Raw genomic sequence first — 18,878 nt, 5'->3', positions numbered from 1 at the left:
ATATAAGTTTGATAAAAAGTCAACTGTTATAGGGTCTTCCAGCTAATTGTTATTTTCTATACTTAAAAAAAAAGAAAGAAAGAAAAACTTGACGTAATGCTTGTTGTATGCACTATGGGGTAAACTGCATTTGGTTCTGCAGGTTTGCATTTTTCTGTTAATATTTTGAGTAATTACAGAGAACTACTATTATCCTTAAAATGCTAATTATATCTTCTACTCGTAGTCTGAACGATGGGTATTGTAATGCCTTTTCAGAATTTGTTCTGCTCAACTGTAATATGTGCACTAAACGCAACACACTGTTCAATTCTTGCCTTTGCACTACAAGCTACACTTTATCGTCATTCCTCTTAAATCGACGCCTACTAGTTATACTGCACCCTTTGAACTAGATTGAATGTGTATGGGGGCTGTATATCTGTATGGACATGTTGGTGTATTATTGTGCTGGAGTGAAAAATCTGTTTTGATTGTCATCCAGAGTGGGGGTAGTGTTACGAGAGTGGCGTATGTGTGTGCGCGAGAATGTCTGTTTGTGTGTGTGTGAGTGACGTCAGCGAATGAGTCGACGAATGAGTGAACGAGCGATTGAGCGAGTGTCAGTCTAGGAGGAATGAAACGAGTCCGGTTGTGTTTTCCGAGTTACGTGTACTGTTATAAATAACTGAATAAAGTACCAAACGCCGAGAATCCGTGCCCGTGTCTTCCGACCTATAAACAGACCCACTGCCGGTTATAGTGAAGGGTGTTACCCCCGAAAGGACATCGGCCCTGGAGGGAACGTCTCCCCTGTGCTCCCGGACTACAGTCTGAGAGCCAAGAAGCAGGAAAGGTGTAACACAATGATTGAACGAAAACTTCGAATAGAATTCACGTGTTTGAAAAATCCCTCCCATAGTTTCGCCCATGCGTTAACTGCGGGCTGATCATATATATATATATATATATATATATATATATATATATATATATATATATATATATATATATATATATATATATATATATATATATATATAATTATTTATTTTTTTCAATCCTGTGACAAGAAATTCTATCATAAACAAAAAATCATCCGTGCTTCGAAAGCGACCAGGCATCTGAATCATAAAGACATGAGACTACCTCTGAGATGTTGTGAGAGGAGCGTGAACAGGAATGAAAAACAAGGCTTCCTTTGTTTTGTTTAAATGTGTTTTATTCAAATTGTTAATCTACTGCATTCGCAGAACGAAATCACCAGTTTGCAAGAGTTACAGGTGAAGAAATTATCAGAAGATCAAAACTCTAAGACAGACATCTGTAGTCTCTCTGTTACAGAGTTATTGTTCCCGACACAGTCACCGAGACGTTTATGTTAATTATTTATGTTGAGTGTGTTTTTGGTGTGACATGTGTGTGTGTTTAAAGGCAACTCTCATAGTCGTGCGGGGGCGCGAGAGTTGCCTAACCCTTCTAGTCCTCCCTTCTCGTCCCATTGTGGCTGCTCGCCACAATATAATATAGTGTCATTTTATAAGCTCATATATAGGCCTACCTTCCTGTTGAGATTATGGGGACATTTTTAAGTACTTAGTCCATTTCAGTATAATTGGTTATTTATGCTGGCTTGCCACTGGTACATTTAATACACTAGGCTATGTCTTAACGATAAGCGCGATGCGCAACATAATTCATTGGCAACGTACGGAAGCCGGGTCCTGGCGCCGGAGCCGGGTCCTGACGCCGGGGCCGGGGCCGGGTCCTGGCGCCGGGGTCGGGTGCTGGCGCCGGGGTCGGGTGCTGGCGCTGTCGCTGGACGCCAGTACTCAATCTGGCCATTGATCATGTGATTTGCATCACATGACACCCGACGTACACCCGGAAGACAGGCTGACACTAGAGCGCATAGTGTCAGTGAGCCACTACCTGTCAGTACTGATGTTATAACGGTCCTGAAGCAGCACGACGAACACATTGAAGAGGACGATGAGTGAGGAGCATTACCTAGAGCTGTGCGAGAGCCCAGTCCAGTTCGAGCATGCGTCCAGCGTCAACAACGTCTTCTTCGACGAAGCAAACAAGCAGGTTGGCTAACGCTGAGCTAGTAATGGTCGGTCAGATACTGTGGCCGTGAATATATCGATCAGATCCTAGGCTGAGGACATGATTGAATATATCGACGCATTGCTGGTTTACGGACCAAAGCGAGCAGAGTTGATGTCTCTCTGTGCCTGCTGGACAGCTGACAGTGACTTGTGATTGCCCTGTGCGTTTTAAAAGCTAAACTAGGCAATTCATTTCGGAAGCATTTTTGCTTTGCATCCCTACTATAGCAATCAATAAATCAATTGTTAAGACAAAAAAGAAAAAACAGGTAACTGTCCAGTGGCGGCTTGTGGAATTTATTTGAGGTGGGGCTGAACGTTTGTATTCCAAAACACTGTAGGGGGGTCTGGGGGCATCCTCCCCCAGAATACTTTTTTTGTGATTTTCACAAACAAACGGAGCATTCTGGTGCATTCTGACAAAATAATAAAGACAAAATTGAACATTTTCTTACAAAGTCGAATGGGGCCAGGGAACTAAGTTTTAAGTTAATTTATTTGCCTTGTAGAATTCAGCAACATTAAGAGTGCAGATACATCAACAGAAACTGTGAATTACACACAAAGTAACATTCTCTCTCTCTCTCTCTCTCTCTCTCTCTCTCTCTCTCTCTCTCTCTCTCTCTCTCTCTCTCTCTCTCTCTCTCTCTCTCTCTGTGAGTGAGAGAGAGAGATAGAGGGAATGGGTGAGTCTGTTACGGCCAAGCCATTGTGTTGGTAACTCAAATATATCTACAGTCTGCGTTAGTATGCATTTATACAAATACAATGAAATATAAATTCCACTAAATTCATGTAAATGTGCAAACTTTTGTGTGTGGTTGTTCATGACACACTTAAGGCATGATACCAATATAGGTTTGCAGAGGACTACATACAGTGCAATATGCAGACTGAACTTGAAGGCCTGATGCCACCATAGGTTTGCAGAGAACTATATACAGTATGTACACTGAATAGGTTTACAGAGGACTATATACAATATGCACACCGAAGGCCTGATGCCACCATAGGTTTGCAGAGAACTATATACAGTATGTACACTGAATAGGTTTGCAGAGGACTATATACAATATGCACACTGAAGGCCTGATCCCACCATAGGTTTGCAGAGGATTATATACAGTATGTAGTACACTTGAAAGGGGTGGGGGGAGGTTGTGAGGGTCTGCAACCAGTGTCCACCTCACGGGAAGGAGGGGGGTGGGGGGGTTGTGAGGGTACAAAAATGTGCAAACAAACACAAATACATAGGCTAGTGGAATACAGAAATACAAGTTGCTTACCTCTAGCATGGTGAGCTTCTCACAGTTTTTCATATGCACTCTTGCTCGCTCAGGTTTTTTGTTCAGGTCTGTCACCCCTGTCTGTGTCCACGAACTATCACACACACTTGTTTTAAAAAGTATACAAGGAAAGCAAAAAATTGCATTGGCCTAGCTAGTTAGCCAAGCCTTTCGATCAAACCAACCGCTTTTTGGGTTATGTTCACTTCTGGCTTGTCTGGTCTGAGTTCTATGGGGTCAGAACAGTCTCATAAATAATGAATGCACGGAGAAGGATTCACAAATGTATTTTGTGATTTATATATAAATTACTCTTCTCACAAATACATTTCAATACACACACATGGATATCGGAATGTGTAAATGTAAAATTTATCCAAACAAAAATAAGTTTCACAAACACATTTCTGATCCACACACAAATGTGCCTTGTTTTAAATAAATGTAATATAAATCTATAAATATATGAATTAAAAAAATATTTGCAATTTTCATCAAAATGTATTTGGATGATACATTTATATACAAACTGTTAAACTTAAATTTACAAGACGCTTTTCAAGGTGGACTTGTTTGCATTTGTGTGTGAACTAGTCTGTATTTATGTGGATTTTTGAGACTCTCCTGACTGGCTGGATTCACAAATGCATTTTTTTCAACAAGGAACTCTCTGTAGCCAATCCTCGTTTTCAGCCAATCACATGACTGCAGTTCCGACCCTTGAGTCCAGCCTCCGAGCCTCCCGGTTCCCTCGGTCAAATGTCTATATGGGAATAACATGGGTTTTTTGAATGATCGTACATAACAATCTCTAGGTGGCGAAGAAGAAAAAGCTGCGTCACGTTTTACACTACACATTTTCCATCTAGTTTCGACTGGGTTTTGGAATTATCGGCGCCGTTAAAGTAGTAAACGGCGCAGACAATTTAAAAACCCAGTCACTGCAGTCATGTGATTGGCTGAAAACGAGGAAGGCATCTGATTGGCTACAGAGAGTTCCTTGTTGAAAAAAATGCATTTGTGAATCCATCCACGTCAGGAGAGTCTCAAATCTACATATAAATACAGACCAATTCACACACAAATGCAAACAAGTTCACAAATGAAAAGCGTCTTGTAAATTCCAGTTTGTATAAAAATGTAACAACATTCAAATACATTTTGATGAAAATTATATATTTATGGATTTATATTACATTTATTTAAAACAAGGTACATTTGTGTGTGGATCAGAAATGTGCTTGTGAAACTTGTGTTTTTTTATGGTTACATTTTACATTTATACATACCGATATCCATTTGTGTGTGCATTGAACTGTATTTGTGAGAAGAGTAATTCATATATAAATCACAAAATAAATTTGTGAATCCTTGTCTGTGCATTCATTATTAATGAGACTGTTCTGACCCCATAGAGTTCTTTTTCTTGCAATTTTTCTGCAAATGTTCTTCTTTCGAAGGGATTCATAAGCAAAGACTTAACTGAATTTGGGGCTAGCTGAACTCACAGGGAAACAGTGGTAGCAGTACTCAAAGTCTTCATGTTGCTCATCTGAGGTAATGGCAAATGCGCAGTCACGTGCAGTGTATGGTGCACTGTTTTGTGGGCTATATTTTTATAGCCCACAAGCCATTCAATTCGACGTTGCTGATTGGTGAAATTATGTACTTTTCTGCTTAGCAACCGGGGAACCATTTGCTAAAAATTCAGGCTTGTTGTGCTGTGCGAACTGTAGCCCCAGGGAAGACACCTATTTCACCAAAATGATAAGTTGAACATGAAAGGGAATTAAGATATAATTATGGAGGATTCTAAAGATATTCTAAAGTAAATGCATTATTCGAATGCAATTAACATAGATTATTTCTCAAAATTAGAATGATTATTAAAAAATATAAAAATGAAAAAATATTTATCTAGGCAGGTCGGAGGGAGGGCGGCACCCCAGCGCCCTCTATAGGTGAGCCGCCACTGTGTCTGTGGCTGTCACAGGCTGTAACAAGCCCGTCCGATCATCCAATTGTATGTCCTCCCTCTCTATCTCCACCTCCACGGCTCCCTGGTGCCCTCAGAGCAGGACTACTGTCCCCCAGAAGGCTCCCTGGTGCCCTCAGAGCAGGACTACTGTCCTCCAGAAGGCTCCCTGGTGCCCTCAGAGCAGGACTACTGTCCTCCAGAAGGCTAGGCTCCCTGGTGCCCTCAGAGCAGGACTACTGTCCTCCAGAAGGCTCCCTGGTGCCCTCAGAGCAGGACTACTGTCCTCCAGAAGGCTCCCTGGTGCCCTCAGAGCAGGACTACTGTCCTCCAGAAGGCTAGGCACCCTGGTGCCCTCAGAGCAGGACTACTGTTCTCTAGAAGGCTAGGCGCCCTGGTGCCCTCAGAGCAAGACTACTGTCCTCCAGAAGGCTCCCTGGTGCCCTCAGAGCAGGACTACTGTCCTCCAGAAGGCTCCCTGGTGCCCTCAGAGCAGGACTACTGTCCTCCAGAAGGCTAGGCTGAGCTTTTGCCAAAGCTACCCAGCTAGTTGTGTGTTTTAAGTGACTGGCGAGGCCTGGAGGAAGGGTTGGGATATTCCGGTTAGATGCTTTCAAAATCTGGCTGATTTCTCTAGATGTCTACCCTAGCTTAACGCTCATCTCGGTGGGTCCTGTGTTAATGTGTCTCCAGGTGTTTGCAGTGCGTTCTGGGGGTGCAACCGGGGTTGTGGTTAAAGGCCCAGATGACAAGAATTCCATCGCCTTCAGGTACCTTTCTGTGTTCCAACCATGATTGTATCGTGGGCATGGATTACATCTCTCTAACCCTGTATCAGTGTGCCTGGTTAGTAGGCTGGTTGCTAACTTTCTCTTTCCAAAATGCCGTCACAATATTTGCTGGTCTCATCCACAGAATGGATGACAAAGGGGAGGTCAAGTGCATTAAGTTCTCCATTGGAAATAAAATACTGGCTGTTCAAAGAACCTCCAAATCTGTGGTAAGTGAGTTATGTTGCTATGGCGTAAGGCGCTAACAACGTAGAGTTAAGATTCATACATTCTTGTCCAGCTCCCAGAAAGGACTCGGGAGCTTTGCTCAGACAGCATGTTAAATGTGTTTATTTTGTTGATGTGTGATCCCTTCTCATTGTTACTGAAGCTCTGCTTTCATTCGACTAGAGAATATTATATAGAGTATTTTGTGAAGTATATGTATTTTAAAACACTACAAATGAAGCCAGGCTACACATTCATGAAGAGAAAAAAGTGCAAGAAATTAAACATTATTGTATGAAATATTTCAAGATGTTTCTATGAAGTTGCCCAACTCCCTGATAGCTGCTTAGTTTAAAGTCATTGATCGCTGATTTCCCCGTGTAGGACTTCATCAACTTCATTCCAGATTATCCACACACTGAATTCTCTCAGGAATGCAAGGTACTGAAGGAACCTCCTTGTTATTGTGTGTGATCAAACCTTTCCCTATTTTTTTTTACCTTTTCCTTTTGTTTTAAGCTGTTTTAATATATAGAGTTTTGTAAAGTCTCAGTTTCTGAAATTGGGCCTTTTGTTTAAATATATAAAAGATAAATCTGATGATACTTTCAAAGATTTTAGATATTGTTCACTTCCATTTGACACTTTGGATTAAGAGTGGATGAACTGTCGTGGCCTAGTATTTATAATAATCTCACATACTTGTTTTTCAAAGCACATTTGGATTTATCTTTCATCTTTCATATGTCGTTGTCGTACCGGTAGATGAAGAACGCCAGTGTTCTGGGCTTCTGTTGGACCAACTGGAACGAGATCGTCTTCATCACAGACCAGGGCATTGAGCTTTACCAGGTAACACCACACGAAGAGCCTCTAGAGCAGGGCATTGAGCTGTACCAGGTAACACCACACGAAGAGCCTCTAGAGCAGGGCATTGAGCTGTACCAGGTAACACCACACGAAGAGCCTCTAGAGCAGGGCATTGAGCTGTACCAGGTAACACCACACGAAGAGCCTCTAGAGCAGGGCATTGAGCTGTACCAGGTAACACCACACGAAGAGCCTCTAGAGCAGGGCATTGAGCCGTACCAGGTAACACCACACGAAGAGCCTCTAGAGCAGGGCATTGAGCTGTACCAGGTAGCACCACATGAAGAGCCTTAAGACCAGGGCATTGAGCTGTACCAGGTAACACCACACAAAGAGCCTCTCGATCAGGGCATTGAGCTGTACCAGGTAACACCACACGACGAGCCTCTAGAGCAGGGCATTGAGCTGTACCAGGTAACACCACATGAAGAGCTTCTAGAGCAGGGCATTGAGCCGTACCAGGTAACACCACATGAAGAGCCTTAAGACCAGGGCATTGAGCTGTACCAGGTAACACCACATGAAGAGCCTCTCAGAACCACCAAAAACACATAGTACATGCATTAGAACTCTCAAAAAATGTAGGTTGTCCAGACTACTGTAATGAATTAATGCCCTTAAATATGACTACTTTAATGCCTTAGTATGTGTTATGTTCGTTTCCCTGGGTAAAGGGACATTGGCACCACCTATCGCCTATTGCCAATTATTTCAGGGAGGATACGCCTCCCTTAGCATCCATTGGCTCCATTTATTACTCCGAAAGTGTTGGTGGCCGGTGAATAACATGGAGTTCAATGGGAGAGAGTAGGAAAGTCCTCCTCTGAGTGGGTGTGACCAGATAAGGGATCTGGATCCCGCCTACGTCTATTCACGAATTGGCTGGAGCCCTGGTTGCGCTATGAACCAATAAGCAGGAGTCCTGGCTGTGGAGCAGTCCGGAGGGAGGGGTTATCCCGTCAAGTCTATCCTATGAGAACCAACGAACCCGCTCAGTTGTTTGCCTTCGTTGCAGCTCTGTTCGCTTAGAATGACGTCTCCGTAGCCCGCTGCCGGCTGCGGAACCTGCGGCCGGGCTGCCCGCGGCCGAGCTGCGGAGCCCGCGAGGAGGATTGACATGTTCTAAAAATGTCCCTCAATGTTAATTGGCTTAACGCTGGACCTTAATGTTGGTCCAGCGTCTGGACCAACATTCTGAAACATCCATTAACATCCACATTTGCCTCAAACAATGTTAGGCTTACAGCCCATGTAAATAGTTTGATATTGTGGAAAGGATGTTAGTGAATGATTCAGAGCACGATGCATTTTAAATGGCATCACTTTTGGTCTTTTTTTTTTTTTTTTGTAGCTGAAAATAAACATAGCCAATTTACCAATAGCTTCAGTCATTGAGGGAAAAAATAGGCTAAATGATAGGCCCAGATTATTTTATTTAGTTTTACAAATTAAGAGTAGGCCTGATTTGACTAATTGGCTTGGCATCCTTTCCTTCTGCCCTTGTATTCGAAGACATGCTGCCCACCAGCTTTCAAAGTACAATGCGGCCACTGGTGGATTTGTATCAATTCACATTATTCAAAAGCCATACACTACACTTCACTATAGGTTGCATACGGTAAACAACATACCGTACCGCCAAGTCTCTGTCGCCGGTCTCTAGGGCTTATGCATCACATACATGCATTATAAATATCAGTAACATCCTTGTTATCGTCCCTTGTCCCTACCTCTCTCCCTCCCTCCCCCGGCCCCCTGCAGGTGTTCCCAGACAAGCGCAGCGTGAAGCTAATAAAGAGCCAGAGCCTCAGTGTGAACTGGTACCAGTACTGCCCCGAGACGGCCGTGCTGCTGCTTTCCACCTCCGGGCAGGGCAACGTGCTGCAGCCCTTCGTCTTCAGGGTGGGTGGGGTCTGTGTGTAGTGGGTGGGGTCTAGGTGTAGTTGGTGGGGTCTAGGTATAGTGGGTTGGGTCTGTGTGTAGTGGATGGGGTATAGGTATAGTGGGTTGGGTCTGTGTGTAGTGGGTGGGGTCTGGGTGTAGTTGGCTTTAAGCTGAAATCTTGATAATGATCTCAGTTGGGTTGTAATAACAGTTTGCAAATGTTTTTTTCTTATGGTGGTGTTTAGTTTTTTGTTTGTTTGTTTGTTATGTTGTTTACTTTCTGTTGACTGGTCAAATAATATATATCGTTAAGCGAGATGTTCTTCCCTTGTTCCCAGAATGGGACATTGTCCAAAATGACCAAGTTTGAGATCGAGCTGCCGGTCGTCCCAAAGCCCGCAAAACTCAGTCTGTCGGAGAGAGACATCGCTATGGCAACCATGTGAGTCTGAGATTGTCATTGGGGCAGGGTTGTGGGGATAGATACTTTCTCCACCGTCTTCCCTGCTTTTGGAAGTAGCTGTAAAAAATGTTTATCATTGTCAATTCTTCAAAAAGACATGACCTAACATAACTGGCTTTCCAAATCCCTCTCTGCCCCTCTCATAGTTATGGGCAGCTCTACGTGATGTACCTCAAGCACCACTCCAGGACCGCCAACAGTCCCAGCGCTGAGGTGGTGCTATACCATCTACCACGGTAACACACACGCATGCACACACATGCACACACGCACACACACACACACACTGTACCCACCATGTTAATACTGAGGTGTTTCTAGAGAAGAGCCATGTTAATACTGAGGTGTTTCTAGAGAAGAGCCATGGTAATACTGAGGTGTGTTTTTAGAGATGGGCCACGTTAATACTGAGGTGTGTTTCTAGAGAAGAGCCATGTTAATGCTGAGGTGTGTTTTTAGAGATGGGCCATGTTAATACTGAGGTGTGTTTCTAGAGAAGGGCTGTGTAAGAAGAGCCATGTGTTGAAGCTCAACACCACTGGGAAGTTTGCTCTGAATATCGTGGACAACTTGGTGGTTGTGCACCACCAGAGCACACAGGTCAGTTGGGTGTGGGTGTGGGTGGAGATGGATGTGAGCCTTTCTGTATTTAATTTGTGTGCGTGTGTTCCAGACCTCTTTAATCTACGATATCCACCTCAGAGAGCCAGACTGTGCCCTCAACACACACCAACCTGTCCTTCCTGCCCGGTCCATACACCCCTACCGGATACCACTGACGGGTATACAGACAGACAACATCTTCTTCTCTCATTCGATTCTTTCTCTCGGGGGACATTTGAAAATATATTCAAACTGAGCTTCTTGTCTTTCTTTCATTTTTTGACGTCAAACAAGATGTATTGGCATGGAAAATAAACATTTACATTGGCAAATTAGTTAAAAAGTTTGAAACCAAGTGAAATAGTGATCATCGATCTATCTATCCTTGTCTTTCTGTCTGTGTATCTCTCTCTCGCTATGTCTGTCTGTCTTTCTCTTTCTCTTTCTCCGTCTCCAGGTCCAGTGGTAGTTCCCTCTCAGCCTCCGGTCCCTTGCCAACTCTGTATCCTTCACCAGCCCTTACACCGTGTGCACTAATCCATGGTTGTCCACAAAATGCAGCGTCTTGATATGGCTGGATGGTTTTCCACTGTACTAGAAATAGTATGTTTTGAAGTACTGCACATTATACACTACAATATGTTGTCATATTGCCAACCAGTGCCGTCATGACAACCTTCACCGGCTGTCCCAGACTCTTCCTCCTGGAGTGTGTTTCAACCAGATATCATCATCAGTGCAAGTGAAGGTGAGTGTGATGAGCACACACTCAACACACCAACTCTGTAACACGGAGACACACAACACACACACTATAACACAGAGACACTTTATAATATAGAGACACTCATTATAAGGAGACACAACCTCTATAACACAGTCACACACTCCAAACAGACACACACTATAAAAAGGTGCACAAACTATAACACAGAGGCACATACTCAACACAGACACACCACTATTCCCAGTTCCCCATCAGTCTCGGAGACGGTGCCCCCAGGCTCCCTCTCAATGTGTGTGTGTGTGCAGGCTACCTGTGGTACCTGCAGGTGAAGCTGCCCCCCACAGTCAACCTGCAGCAGGACAAAGGCAAGCTCATGGACTTCCTGTTGCGCCGGCGAGACTGCAAAATGGTCATCCTCTCCGTCTGCTCCCAGAGTACGTCCCCCTCTGTTCGCCCGTCTGTCGTCCTCTTAGTCTTCCTTTGTCACCGGTCTGCTTGTGTTTACGCTATCTTCTACTATCAGGGAGTACTGCTCCGTACCACGTCTTCAAGGCTCCAACAATGCTCGAGTTGATGCTGCAGAGCACATTTCTTCTCTCGTGTTGTGTCCCCCTGCTTCTTACATTATAAATCCCGACCTCACCTCAGTGCGCTTATCGTGTGTGTGTGTGTGTGTGTGTGTGTGTGTGTGTGTGTGTGTGTGTGTGTGTGTGTGTGTGTGTGTGTGTGTGTGTGTGTGTGTGTGTGTGTGTGTGTGTGTGTGTGTTGTGGCAACCCGGTCCTTGTTGTCGCCGGGTTCCACGTACGAATCACGCTTGGCAGTGAGGGTTAAAGCCGATCACGGCATTTATTGCATACAACGTAAACAAACAAAGTAAACGCGGCCCCTTGGGCCTCCGTGGGCCTCTAGCCTCTTGCGGACACGAGCGCTTCCTCCTTCCTCGCTCCCGTTCCTGGTCTCCCCAAATGTCAGTCCTCGTGCTCCTTTTATAATGGCTCCTCGGCTTTCGGCCAGGTGTCCCCCAATCAAGCTGATTGGGGTTCGGTCAGTGCTCTCCGTCGCCGGCTGGTGGGTGACGGTGGTATCGGCCATCCAGGACCAACCCACGGGCTGGTCCGGGCCGAGGTTTACGGGGCGGGGTGCCACAGTGTGTGTGTGTGTGTGTGTGTGTGTGTGTGTGTGTGTAGGATGTTATGAGATAGATAGACATCTGTATACAGGGTGATGTATGACTGATGCTTACTTATTTTTAATATTGTATACTAATGCACTTTTTTTATCCTTAATGGATGGGTTGCTTGTAAAACCGAATTTGCTCCTCAGGGACTAATAAAGGTGTGTGTGTGTGTGTGTGTGTGTGTGTGTGTGTGTGTGTGTGTGTGTGTGTGTGTGTGTGTGTGTGTGTGTGTGTGTGTGTGTGTGTGTGTGTGTGTGTGTGTGTGTGTGTGTGTGTCAGTCCTGGAAGGAGGAGAAAGAGGCAGTCTCCCCGTCGTGGCCACGGTCTTTGACAAGCTCAACCAGGTGTACAAGGAGTACCTGGAGGCGGAGCAGATGTACACGCTGGTGAGTGAGGCCTCCATCAAGACTAGGAAGGATACGCTGTCTGTGAAGGGCCCTTCTCCACTGGTTTACAATGAGCTACACTGATGTGTGTCCCAGGCCATGGAGTCTGGGCCGAGTCGGAACAGCGCCGCCCAGAAGAGACCTGTCAGAACCCAGGCGGTCATCGATCAGTCAGACATGTACACACACGTCCTGTCTTCGTTCACAGAGAGAAAGGTACGTACACAGGGTACACGCACACGTACACGTACGTGTCCTGTCGGCTTTCACAGAGAGATTACACACGCATTAATCCCTTAAAAAGGTCCCTCTCTCTGCGTGTTGGTTGCAGGGCGTTTGCCATAAGTTCATCATTGCGGTGCTGATGGAGTACATCCGGTCCCTGAACCAGTCCCAGATCACCGTGCAGGTACCTCATCATGTCATACTTCATTGTGTCCTGCGGCCCCTCTATGTGTTTATTAAGATGAGGTGTTTCCTGTAGCACTACCTGTATGAGCTGGTGATCAAGACGTTGGTTCAACACAACCGCTTCTACATGCTGCATCAGTTCCTCCAGTACCACGTCCTCAGCGACTCCAAACCACTGGTGAGTCCCTCAAGTGGGGGTCGGATCTGAAATTGTATCTAAAACTTGTCAAAACTTCCTCTAAACAGTCCTAAAAGCAGTCTGAAACTTGTTCTTTACTGGTCTAAAACCAGTTTCATGGAGGACAGGGATAACATTGCAGACCCCTGGGAATTTCCACTGTTCCAACATGGAGCTCCGTTCAAGAACGTTCCCGTCTTGTGGCCGTTCACACGACTCGGCGATAAGGGAACATCAGCGTATGCTCCAGCATCACTAAAAGCACTGGCTCGACAAACAGTCAGGGGGACTGGTTGAAACACTGTGAACTGTATTGACAATGCAAATGGTTTATTATAATAAAGGGTAAAGATGGTCTGAGATAAAGGGAATACTGCATGTGTGAAAAGAGCTTTACATTAAGCAATCTGCCTCCATTTCTAATTCAGTAAGAATCCAATTCAAGGTCTAAATCTGGTTCTGTTCTATCAAATAGGAGTCTGATTCTTGTTCCAAACTCGTCGGAAAGCAGTGGGAATCGACTCTCCAATAGTGGCTCTAGAATCTGTACCCGAAGACGTTTGGGTCCAACAGTAAAAAGAGTTGAACCCAGGCCTGACGTGGTTTGAGTGGTGAAACATTAAAACCTTTTGTATCCACTGCTTCCATCGTAGGCTTGTTTACTTCTGTCGTTGGAGAGTACCTACCCCCCCGCCCACCAGCTCTCCCTGGACATGCTGAAGGTACACTCACATCGCCATAGTAGTAACTTTGTTCTACCAGACATTTCAGTCTCCTCTAATGTACGTACGTGTGTGTGTGTGTGTGTGTGTGTGTAGCGGTTGTCCACAGCTAACGATGAGATCGTGGAGGTGCTGTTGTCTAAGCAGCAGGTGCTGGGAGCCCTGAGGTTCATCCGCAGCGTGGGTCAGTCTCTTCCTAAAGCTCCTCTCAGGATATACCTTATGGACTGCAGCATTGTTCAATACTTCATTGGGATTGGTCAATAACGTGTCATGCCTTATTGACCAATGACGGGACACCTCTGCCTTTTTAACACCGAAACGATGCACTACAAGTTTCCTTAACTATATTGTTTCCATAAGAATATTGAAATATCAGCCATCAGGTTGAAAACAATCCAACAACGTTATAGGTTAAAGTAATTTATATCAAATGATTGTTGGCAGCTGTAGTATAAGTGGAATGAACCCACATTCTTATTAAAGAACGTACTTTACATAGATATAGATGTTCTACGCCAGGGATGGGCAACTTTCATGATAAAGAGGGCCACATTTTTCATCATAACCATCGGAGGGCCACATGACTGCACACTTCAACTAAACGTGAGCTGAGAGAAGCTACACAATTTTGAATTTGGTAGATATGATTTCCTGTATTCTGGTGCATTTTGGGGATGGCCACTACCTAAAAAATCATCCAGAATCATAACCTATGTACGGTATGTTAATTGAACCAACATACAATAATTTCATGTTTTCCACGCTCAAACAGCCACATGAATGGTCGGTATTTTTATCAGTGCAAAGGGCTCACATACATCATCATTCAATGAAGTCAAAAAACTGAAAAACAGTGGCCCAACATTAAGTGCAACAACTCAATGAACTCAAACCCAACAAGCAGTTGTAGTAGTTGTAGTGGCGACTTAAGTGGATATCTTTAATGACTGATATCGCTTCTAAGCAAACTAGACGCATGGGTTTGCCTTCGAATTCTATGAATTCTTCTCATCTTTCTTGACCGAGTTTTCTGTAACTCGATCAATTATTATTATTCATTATTATTATTTTTTATTATTATTATTATTATTTTTATTATGTGCGGGCCTGACTGAGTGAGGACGCTGGCTGCATGCGGCCCGCGGGCCGTCAGTTGCCCATCCCTGTTCTACACCGTCTTCAGATCCTGTGTGTGTGTGTTTGTGTGTGTGTGTTTTGTTCACGTGGTTGTTTTCCCGGCATCTTGTTTGAATCCAAACGGACCACCTCCACAGGTAGTCATGACAACGTGTCGGCCAGGAAGTTCCTGGACGCGGCGCAGCAGACCAGTGACCAGATGCTGTTCTACACCGTCTTCAGGTCCTTCCAGCAGAGGAACCAGCGGCTCAGAGGAAACCCCGCCTTCAACCCTGGTGAGACGCCTACACCTTCATACACACAAACCCACACACACACACTAATAACACATACAAACTGACCTACACATACACACCAATACCACATACAGGCCGGCATAAGTGCACACTCATATCTCACCTGAATGTAGTGTAGTGGTCTAACGTGTGTGTGTGTGTGTGTGTGTGTGTGTGTGTGTGTGTGTGTGTGTGTGTGTGTGTGTGTGTGTGTGTGTGTGTGTGTGTGTGTGTGTGTGTGTGTGTGTGTGTGTCTCCGTCCTAGGAGAACACTGTGAGGAACACGTGGTCCACTTCAAGCAGCTGTTTGGAGAGCAATCCCTGATGAAAGCTGCTACTGCCTGAATGAGAGGAGATGTGCACTTCAGACTGTACTAGACCATGATGTAGCTTGGAGCACATCTCATATCAAACTTTGTGGACAAGAGATGAAATGATCTGGATTCAACTGGACTGGATTCAACACACATGTGTTGTCTCTCTGCGATGCCTCTGTTTCCCCTGGTCTGTGTTGGAACACATTGATATAACTCCACGCAGAGCTGGAGGAGGTCCGACCCCCTCTGACCTTTATTCTAAATGATAAAAGTTTCAAAGGAATCTAAAATCTCTCTGTTCCTCATGTGGGACCATTTGGCAGATCTCTCTGAGGTAAACCAAACACAAGGAGGTGTGTTATGTTAAACGTTGTAGAAACACAAAACCAATTTGTATAATTCAGTTTCTTTCGCCGTTTGTGATTGACAAAAGGATTTAAAATAAATAACATATCACACCAAAGTATCCATGACACACCTAAATATCTTGTCCAAAAGTATATTGATATCTCAAGGTTTGCTTATATAAACACCGTCTTTGAAATACTGCTTGGTTCCGTTGCCGAAAGGTAAAATACACCAGAGTACGATTTGATAGATTTTACATTTACTGATGTGGGAATGTCGATTTTATTGTAGTTTAACACTTATTTCAAACCACGTTAAACGTTAAAACGTACACCTTAGGTGATGGCTATACATGTTGTTTATTTAGGTAGGAGATATGGAATAGAGGTAACAGTTTCCAAAATACTATTAATTAATGACACTAGAATAATATCACTTTATAACACACATACTAGCGAACTTTAGCATCATCTAAAGCTACAGGCAACCAAATCATTCGGAACATGCCTCGTTCTTCTGACCGTAAAGATCTTTAACCTCTATTTAGAAGGTTTTAATTCTGCTCCCTCTCCATTGTGTCCAGACTCCTCTGGTATATCACATTTTCTCGTGTTTGGGGTTAAAACTGGGAAAATGTTTTGTTTGTTTATCAGTTTTTTGGCTCTTGCCAAGATAATGGATTAGTGGACACCCACAGACTCAAGGGTTGAGCTATTTCTGGCGGGACGCCCTAGTCTCTATCAGCTAACCGCTAACACATTGTCCAATCAAACGCACCTGCACAGAAGTTGGTCAAATGAAGACTTTCCTTCTCTCACCAACGGTCTCGGGGAAGTTAACTTCTGTGCTGAATTACACTTCCTGTCTTCTGTTGGCCTTACTCACCATTCAGTTCAACATGTCGCTCATCAAACAGGTGACAGACCCCCGTGAAGACAAGAAATAGACCAGGCCCGTCCTGCGTAACAACAGGGATGGCAGATTGGTATGTACACCTCTAGAAGTGAGATGAGGGGCCAGGATGCCCCCGATACGAATACACGCCGAGTTAAGATCCACCCCACTCTGCCTGGAACCATTAAACAAATTGCCTGGAAACATCTATCATCTTGGACTCTTCTGCATGTCTTCGCCCACTAAGCTTTTCATAAAAAGTTGGTCAACCAATCCCTAGCTTGGGTCATGCCTTTAATTTCCTATTGGCCCTTTCCCATATATACTTATAAAAAGGAATTCATGACATCAAGGCAACTTTAGGGACTGAATTTAAATCAGATGCCTCAAACTCCCAATGTCATGACCACATTACACATTATGTTTCCTTCTAGTTATTAGTTATAAGACATGCCTTCATTTTTCAATGTTGAAATGATGGGAGGAGTTTGAGGTGGTTTTACCTGAGAGTAGTGATAGTTCAAGGTGTCCTATTTCTTAAATAATACCTCATACCTTGACCATCAACATCAGTATTGTTTTTGATATCTACCAAGCAGCTTTGGAAGTGTTTTGGAGGAGGGAGAAGTGTGGCTTCCCTACCATTGTTAACACACCTGGCTGAGCATGACTTCAGAGATTGTTCTTCCATTCACCCTGGCTGCCCTCAGGACCTCTTTACGTGCCTCCTTCATCCTTCCCTGGGTCATGAGCCATCGGGCGGATTCAGGCAGGAACCTGGAACGTCACACAGGTCAAACATGACCGAACATTAAAGCACACAAGGCTTAGGGTTACGTTGAAGTACAGAAGGGTGAACAGACCAGTATACAGCTGGAAGTGCCAGGACCAGAGGGCTTGAGAACACCATGTGCAGAATCCTCCAATCACGGATAAAGCATAGGCCCGTTTAAAGTTACTGGTCTACTCTGCCCTGAATATGAAGATTATATAAAAAGGAATAATAGCCCTACAGAAAATGCATTCATTAAAGTTAATGTGTGAATTCCCTGTACGATGGATCCCAGAATAATTTAGTGAATTATTCAAGCCTGTGTTTCCCAGTATGGTGTAGGCAGTTATTGAATAACCTTTGCTAAAGATCACAAGAATCCATCCAGGGATCATGTGAGATTTTCTCGGGATTTCTTTCTTCAATATCAACAAAAAATCGGTGATTTGGTGAAACATGCCCAGTAGATGGCACCAACACAAAACTCATCGCAAGACCACAAACGGCTTTTAAGGGCCAACCACAAATTAATATTGAACATACTACCTTAAATTACTATAATCATTGTGATCTTCTTACTTAATGAAGCATGTCTCCTTTACATACAGTAACATGCAATTTAATTAACTAAGTTTATTGTTGAAATATTGAAATCAGCTAACTGACAAAAATACCTTAATCAAATATGAAATGCTACGATACATTACTTGTCATACTCATAATAACGTACCATTCATGCATAAATCATTACCTTCGCTATATAGCAAAGGGCTTGCTTGGACCCCAATTCTATGGCACGAGTATTAGGGCCACACGTGAAGAAAAAAAATATTTTTGCCGTGACGAGATTAAAATCGACACTTCGACTTTAAAATGAACATGTCGACATTAAACTCGAAATGTCGACAATAAAGTTGAAATGTCATTTCGACTTTAATCTCGATGTGTCGACTTTAAACTCGAAATGTCGAGCATAAAGTTGAAACATAATATCGACTTTAATCTAGACCATTTTTTTCCGTACAACCTTTTCAGCGTCCATACACTGTGGCTCTGGGCTAAAACAGCGAGGATCTCTTTATTGTTAAACCCGATTCTGAAATACAATTTTACCAAATCATCCATACAAGCCAACGGATTCGGGACTCTCTAAGGCCCCGTCCACACGAAGCCGAAACCGTTCCGTTTTCGATCTATCCGGTTTCGGAGTATCTCCGTAAAGACGGAGTCAAGCGAAACCGGGTAGATCTGTAGAAACGCTGTAGTACACATGCCAGGCCCATAAGGGCCGCTGCTTCTGCTACAGAAATCCAGAAGAAAATTAAATCAGAAGAAGAGGCGAGCATGCGCATAAAGGCTGC

General features: G+C 44.0%; 1 protein-coding gene across 1 annotated transcript; it reads left to right on the top strand.

Annotated features, from left to right (window-relative positions):
- The first annotated feature begins 1,799 nt into the window (after window positions 1-1,799).
- Window positions 1,800-16,953, top strand: rmc1 (regulator of MON1-CCZ1). The gene is made up of 21 exons (XM_030349304.1): window positions 1,800-2,070; window positions 6,045-6,121; window positions 6,267-6,351; window positions 6,734-6,790; window positions 7,115-7,201; window positions 8,981-9,121; window positions 9,442-9,545; window positions 9,713-9,802; window positions 10,061-10,166; window positions 10,240-10,348; window positions 10,627-10,671; window positions 10,864-10,917; window positions 11,202-11,330; window positions 12,354-12,460; window positions 12,557-12,676; window positions 12,792-12,869; window positions 12,945-13,049; window positions 13,703-13,771; window positions 13,868-13,955; window positions 15,049-15,186; window positions 15,452-16,953. The coding sequence occupies exons 1-21, from the start codon at window positions 1,972-1,974 to the stop codon at window positions 15,529-15,531; spliced, it is 1,968 nt and encodes a 655-aa protein (XP_030205164.1). The 5' UTR covers window positions 1,800-1,971; the 3' UTR covers window positions 15,532-16,953.
- Window positions 16,954-18,878: the final 1,925 nt, after the last annotated feature.

The sequence above is a fragment of the Gadus morhua genome, chromosome 23 (genome assembly GCF_902167405.1).
Source record: "Gadus morhua chromosome 23, gadMor3.0, whole genome shotgun sequence".
In the NCBI taxonomy this organism is placed as follows: Eukaryota; Metazoa; Chordata; class Actinopteri; order Gadiformes; family Gadidae; genus Gadus; species Gadus morhua.
Note: the sequence above shows the minus strand (reverse complement) of the source record. Positions and strands in the feature narration are given on the sequence as shown.

Coding starts and splice junctions, on each gene's coding strand:
- rmc1 (XM_030349304.1), top strand. CDS start 1,972: ATGAGTGAGGAGCATTACCTAGAGCTGTGCGAGAGCCCAGTCCAGTTC. Junction 10,918..11,201: donor CATCATCAGTGCAAGTGAAG/GTGAGTGTGATG, acceptor GTGTGTGTGCAG/GCTACCTGTGGTACCTGCAG. Junction 15,187..15,451: donor AAACCCCGCCTTCAACCCTG/GTGAGACGCCTA, acceptor TCTCCGTCCTAG/GAGAACACTGTGAGGAACAC.